Source organism: Anoplophora glabripennis, unplaced genomic scaffold (genome assembly GCF_000390285.2).
Source record: "Anoplophora glabripennis isolate ALB-LARVAE unplaced genomic scaffold, Agla_2.0 scaffold3698, whole genome shotgun sequence".
Lineage (NCBI taxonomy): Eukaryota > Metazoa > Arthropoda > Insecta > Coleoptera > Cerambycidae > Anoplophora > Anoplophora glabripennis.
Window position 1 is genome coordinate 1 of NW_019419777.1, and position 6,934 is coordinate 6,934.

At 33.6% G+C, this 6,934-nt stretch overlaps 1 protein-coding gene across 1 annotated transcript; it reads right to left on the reverse strand.

Annotated features, from left to right (window-relative positions):
- Positions 1–5,212: 5,212 nt before the first annotated feature.
- LOC111692808 lies at positions 5,213–6,374 on the reverse strand (the record flags this gene model as incomplete). Its single annotated transcript, XM_023456930.1, has 2 exons — positions 6,309–6,374; positions 5,213–6,171 (listed from the first exon to the last, which is right to left on the reverse strand). Coding segments are annotated over exons 1-2 (1,025 nt in total), but the record flags the coding sequence as incomplete, so codon positions are not given.
- Positions 6,375–6,934: the final 560 nt, after the last annotated feature.

A 6,934-nucleotide genomic window follows, 5' to 3' on the forward strand; every position in this document is an offset into this window, starting at 1 on the left:
TTATTTATTCGCATGATTATACTTATTAAAAATAAAAAGTAAGGAAGAAACGTTTCTGTTAAAGGGATACGTTCTCATATTTCTGTTAATAGTGACTTCATATTGGTAATAATAACGCAGCCACACAAGAGATCCTGTGGTCAAAATTTATGACTTCACGAAAAATTTGGGAGAAAAGTGAAATTTTTGGGGGAAACTGGTCAAAACTGGATACGGGTCAAAACTGATTTTTTCCTAAACTGAGTCCAAATGTATCATCTTCGTAATATTTTGAAGCGCGGATCAAGTTGCCACAGGTAAAATTTACCCATGGCCTCAATATTTCTCAGAAAATCCACTATTTGGGCTAGTCCTAATATGGGTCAAAACTGATTTTTTCCCAAAATGTTGTCCAAATACCTCGTACCACATTCTCGTATATTTTGATGCGCTGAATACGATACTATTGGTGAAATTTATCTCTGACCTTGATATTTTTCAGAAAATCCAAAATTAGTGCTTTTTCACATAACCTGACTATTAAAAAAGTAATTACTAAGAACTTCATTAGAAACATAAGGACTTACCACTTTAAAACAAGCTACACCTTTGGAATTAAAAATTGAAAAAATTCATAGAATTTTAAAATTTAGGCAAAGTTGTTGGATGAAAATATGCAGAATGTTTCTTAATAACGTGCTAATATTTAAGGAGGTTATTATTGGGTCCATTTTAAGAAAAAAACTTCATATGAACATATGTCCTAAAAGTCTTAACTTTTGAACCACAGGGTGCTAAAGTTTTATGAAAAAACATTTTTTTTATGATAACTTTGGTACTACCCTAGATATTTTTTCAAATTTGGTACACGCCTTCTATTCATCGATATGCATTTTCTGACGTAGAAACAATTTTATTATTTTTCCCAGTGGTGTCTGTACAGGTTTTGTATTGAATATTTTTGAAGAAAAATATGTTACGCCACTGCTTTTTCTTAAAGTAAAAATCATTTTTGAATTCCTCATTGCTTTCTTAGCAAATGTGCTGTCTTGAATTTTTTTATTTGACGTACGGTTTTCGCATAAAAAAATAAAATTCATTCATTTGCATCTTATTGGACCACTTACGAGAAAAAAAAGATTTATACTTTGAAACAATAATTTATTTAAGATAATAACTTTTAAACGTTGAAATTATGAAATTAATCTACATACATTTTGGAATGGTAAATTACCCTGATCCACAAAGAAATAAATTTTATCAGATGTTGCAAATATCCACCTCTTGCAAATACGCATGCCTCTGCTCTTCTTCTCATGGACTCACGTACTCTTTGGAAAATGCCGGGAGTGGTTCTAATAGTTTCGCAACAAACTATGATGCGATTTTTCAACTGCTCTTCAGTATGAATTGGTGTGTTGTAAACCAATATTTTGAGATGACCCCATAGGAAGTAATCTAACGCATTGATGTCCGGGGACCTAGGTGGCTACGACTGTGATCATAGTCCATTTCCATAGTCGATTTCTTACTATGGGAACTACCTCCATCAAACCTGGCATTTCTTCTTTAACCTCTCATGAAGAAAATAGGGTCCAATTAAAAAATCACCGCATATTCCAACTCACACGTTAACGAAAAACTGTTCCTGGCGACGGGATTCCAAGATTGTATGTGGGTTTTCTTCAGCCCAAACGTGATTGTTGTGGAAGTTTTGGATGACGTTTCTGGAAGCGTTGGCTTCATCGGTGAATAAAATTTCAGTGTCAAATAATGTATGGATTCACTTTATGAAGAAACCATTGGCAAAACTTTATCCGTAATAGAAAGTCGCGAGGTAGTAGAGCTTGAACCCGTTGGATATGGTAGGGATATAATAAAAAGTCATGGAGAATTTTCCAAATAAGAATATGTGAGACATTCAAATTTTTCCCAATTTTTTTTGTACTTAATGGTGGATCTTCCTCAATTGAATTAAAAACCGCTATCTCAATCCAGAAGATCTCCAGAAGGAGTTCTTACAATATGGTGTACTACTTTTAGATAATTGCCTGGTTTAAAACTTCCCTTTTCGCATAATCTTCTATGAATGTTTGAAAATGTTCGCGCATCGGGAATATTTCTATTTGGAAAGCGGTCTTCATACAACCTCCTGGCTTCCAGTGCGATACCATCAGCAAGCCCACACATGTAGTGCATGTCTGCAAACTCAGATTCCGTATATTGGACAATGTTTTTTAAATAATATTGTTAATGTTAATGACTTAAATACGTGACGTGACTGGGTAGACAACTGTCAAAACTGTTTATGTTTGCAAAACAAAATCTGCTTTTTACCTACTAGATCGTTTTTAATTCTTATTAGTACATAATTTCATAACAGCGTACAAATGAATGAATTTTATTTTTCTATGCGAAAACTGTACGTCAAACGAAAAAAATTCAAGAAAGGAATGAGGATTATAAGAAAAAGCAGTAGGGTAACATATTTTTCTTCAAAAATATTCAATACAAAACATGTACAGACGCCACTGGCAAAAATAATAAAATTATTTGTACATCAGAAAATGCATTTCAATGAATAGAAGGCATGTACCAAATTTGAAAAAATATCTAGGGTAATATCAAAGCTATCATAAAAAAATGTTTTTTCATAAAACTTTAGCACCCTATAGTTCAAAAGTTAAGACTTTTAGGATATACGTTCATATGAAGTTTTTTTCTTAAAATGGACCCAAGAATAACCTCCTTAAATATTAGCACGTTATTAAGAAACACCCTGTATATCGGTAGAACTTTTAGATGTTTTAATATTAGGTTGTAGTTGTTTTACATGAACCATTTATTCATGAATAAATTCACCAAGTTTTCATGAATTAATTCATGAATTTATTTGTAAACGGTTTGGTTTGTATTGCTACAGACTTCCGAATTTCTTTGACACATGAATCAGTTCTACCAACAAATCAAAGCAAATAAATTTTAAAAATGTCACCTTTCCACTCATAATTGTAGTGATACAACAGCGGTACCGTTTTGAATCATATATAAATATTAGTTTTTGTAAGTAACAAATCAGTAAAATCAATACAAAACTAGTATGACGCCACACAATGATTTACATATTCCAATAACATAACCTCATTACTGACCTGAGGCTAGAAATTTATTGGATTGGTACTTCTGAACTTCATGAAGAAATTGACGAAAATTAGAACATGTTCTAATTCGTCAAGAACTTGATGCATTGAAGAATTTGGTGCATTACACTTGTTCAATTTCTTGATGAAGCGACTTCATAAATTAATTCATCAATAAATTGTCAATGTAAAACAGCTTTTAAAAGAACATTTGCGGTGTTTGAGACCTGATTCTTCCGGTTTCTCGCAATTTGCTAACCATTTGCTTGAATTTAATAATTTTTCTCCAAATACAGATTTTAAAATTTTACATAGGTATTACTGATAATAGGGGAATGTTTTTAAATAACTCAGAAACTTTGGAAATAAGAACCCATTAAAAATAATATTTCCCACACGATTAATACCACAGTAGATTTGGACTATTCTTCAGTCTTCACAGTTTTAATATAATTTTAATATACCTAAATTAGTTAATTGATTGGAGATTTTGGTGGCATTATTTTAACTAATTTTATTAAAAATTAGGTAATAGTTTATTGGTTGTCTCCATTACCGCTCTTACACACGGACGGTATTTTGCCGATCGGCATTTAAAACAATCGGCAAAACAACCGACTAAATTTTAAATGATACATAGTTAAATACATCTTTATATCGAATATGTTGCTGGCAAGTCTGACGGTCGGCTACCAACCGGTAAAACAACGCCCGTGTGTAAGAGGCGTTACAGTTTCATACATTATCAAAATATATAGAATACTTGAACCCGTAGCAGATATTTTTAGTAAAATGAACATAGATGGCGATTTTTCGATTTTTAGAATTAAAAAAAAAATAGTGATAAAAAAATTAGTCCACATTCTCGTTTATTCTATCATGAACAACATTTAGTTGCAACAGCAAGAATAGGTACTTGGTTACTGCTTCTGTGGCGCATCATTTATTTAGGGGAATGCGGGGTAGGTTCGAACACTTAAGTCAAAATGACTATATTTTTCAAAAATGCATAAAAACATATTGTCTTTTTGGTGCCTTTTGTTTTTAATGACCTAAATGTTCACTAGAGATAATAACAATTATTTGTTTTTAAATAGTTTTCAAAATTTTTGGTTTTTTAGAATAAATGAATTTTGTCCGAATGTACCCATGAAGGGGCACTTTTGGACGAGCCTAGGGGTAGTTTCGGACACAAGGGTAACTATCACAAAAATAATCTTTAAACACATTAAACGTTTATATTCTTAATTGATCTCATTAAATATATTAAAATGTTACCGCACATTGTAATTTGCAAAGTTTACATCAAATTTAATGTAGGATGAAAGGCGTGATGTAGCTTTAATATGGGTTGGTTTGGGAAGTTTTGAAACTACGTCACTTCGTAAAACGGTAGCAATATCCTCAACATCTGGGAAGCAAAACCCATGTTTTTTTCTTTTGAAGAAACTTTACTTCGTATTCATCATTATGATCATTGATTCCTACAACCAATCCAACATAATATTTTACATCTCGTTTCGTGGGAAACTTCACGAGTAAATAGTCATCCGTATTTATATTCTCATCATCTAACAGAACTTGAAGGTTCTCATTGGCCTCCGCATCAGAAAGGAAATCCGAATCTGATGAATAACGTCGTAGTTTTTTTGTCTCTATGTCCGAATCAGAGGACTATGAAGAGTAAATTTTATTCTTTTTCTGCCATTTGGAAATTTTTCGTTTGGACTTATTACTAAACACTTGCTTTTTAATCAGCTTTGCTGCTTCTTTTTTCTTTTTGTCCAGTTCTATTTGCTCTAATCTATTTTTCTCTGCAGAATCTGTATAAATGCGTGACGATCCTTTTCTTGGCTTTGATATTTTTTTTCTAGGACCAGCCTTTGGGTATGGTCTAATACTTTGTATAACTTCCTCCAAATTTTTTACTTTGTGAACTATTGTAAAAGTCCGCTTCAATATTTCTTCCATTATTGAGTTGACTAAGCTAAACACTTCTCTGGATTTGAAAACTGCAGTAGAACCACTTCCACTGGCATTACAGTTATTGACGTCTTTAAAACTGCCCTGCAGTGTTTCCCCTGACTGCTTACATATTGATGTTATTCTGAGAGATCTCATATTCAGGAAGTTGGGATAAACTGTAATCTACACGGTTAGTAGATTCTACTGGCAAGAAGTCCTCATCCGTGAAAACCAAATGGTTAATGGGCCAAATACCTGATCTTTTGAATCCTTTGACTATATTATTGGGACAAAATGATTGCAGGTATGCGTCGGCAGTTAATCTAGCAATGTCTTGAATTCTGACAGCTTTTCCAGGATTGGTACCCATGTAATCGTTAAATGCGACCTTGCACCTCGATTTAAACGGCCCGTAAATACAAATATCAAGAGGCTGCATTCTATACGTGCTATGTGGCGGCAACGATAACAAAACAATGCCATTCGCCCTAGAATAATTTATACTCTCCAATGAAACATGCGTACCATGATTGTCAATTATTAATAGAATAGGATTTTCCACAGTGCAGTATGTATACTTCTTAATGTGCCCGAGTACAGCAGGAAACAATTCTGTGGTCATCCATCCTGTTTTGGAGCCTAGAGCAATAGCACCGGTAGGGGACACATATAAATATTCCTGTTTTATCCTTTGCCTTGGAAAAATGTAAATAGGAGGAATAGCTGCTTCAGTAGCAGAAACTATTCCGCAAAATGTAACTAAAGTTCCCCGTTCGCCCGATACAATCTGGCCAACTTGCTTCTGACCAGTAGGAGCAATAACTTTTGGCGCCTGTAGTACGGTGCTAATACCACTCTCATCGGTGTTTAGGATTCGATCAGGCATAAATCTATATTTGCCCTGTAGACTGTTTAAATTCTCAAAAAACTGTGCCACGTTATGTTTATTAAAGGCACTTGCCCTTGCCCGACTGGTGTTCTCTGGTTTTCTATGGGATAATTTTGTGTGTCTCTTCATAAATGATAACATCCAGTCTCTCTCAGCATATCCATTTTCAGACCAAGAATTTGGTATTTTCTTGTCGAGCTGTAAGGCAAATTCATAGGCTAATTTTCGAGTATTTTTATAAGTGAGCCCATAATTTATTTTTGATTAATGCAGCAGATATTTTTCTAATTGATTTCCCTCTGCAGTAGTAAATATTTGTCTTGTTGCATATTTACTCTTAGTTTCATTCTGATCATCGGAGTAGCTCTCCTGCCCTGAGTCATCAAAGTCAAAGTTTTCATGCTTTAACTTGTATAACTTCACTCTATCATATAAAGTTGATATTCTCAAGGTAAAATCAAGTGCAGCTTGTCTTATCGATGACTGTTTTTTAATTACAGCTTTTACTGCTAAAGCTATGATTTTTTCTGATGTTTCCCCACGGTTCGTCTTCTTTTTATAATTACGAACAATTCTGGAAAATAAAATTATAACTCAATGGGGCATATTCGAACACCATGTGGGGCACTTTCGGACAGTCCGAACCTACCCCCAAGTGAATGTCCGAATGTACCCCTAGGATCAACTTTAAAAATTAAAAGCTGGTACAAATTTTCATGAACACAATTTAAGCTCTGCATNTTTTTTTTGGTTCTCTTATAAACTAAAGTATTTGAGAAAAAAAATTCAGCCTTGTAGAAATAAGTCAAAAAAGTTAATTTTTCAACACCTTGCGTGGGTGGTAGACCCTTGATGGCCCCCCTTCCGACGCGGTAGACTATCACTATACTGTATTTTTAGGTATAATTGATCACTCTAAAAAGTTTCAGCCTTGTAGGTATAAGGCATTTAAGTATTATTT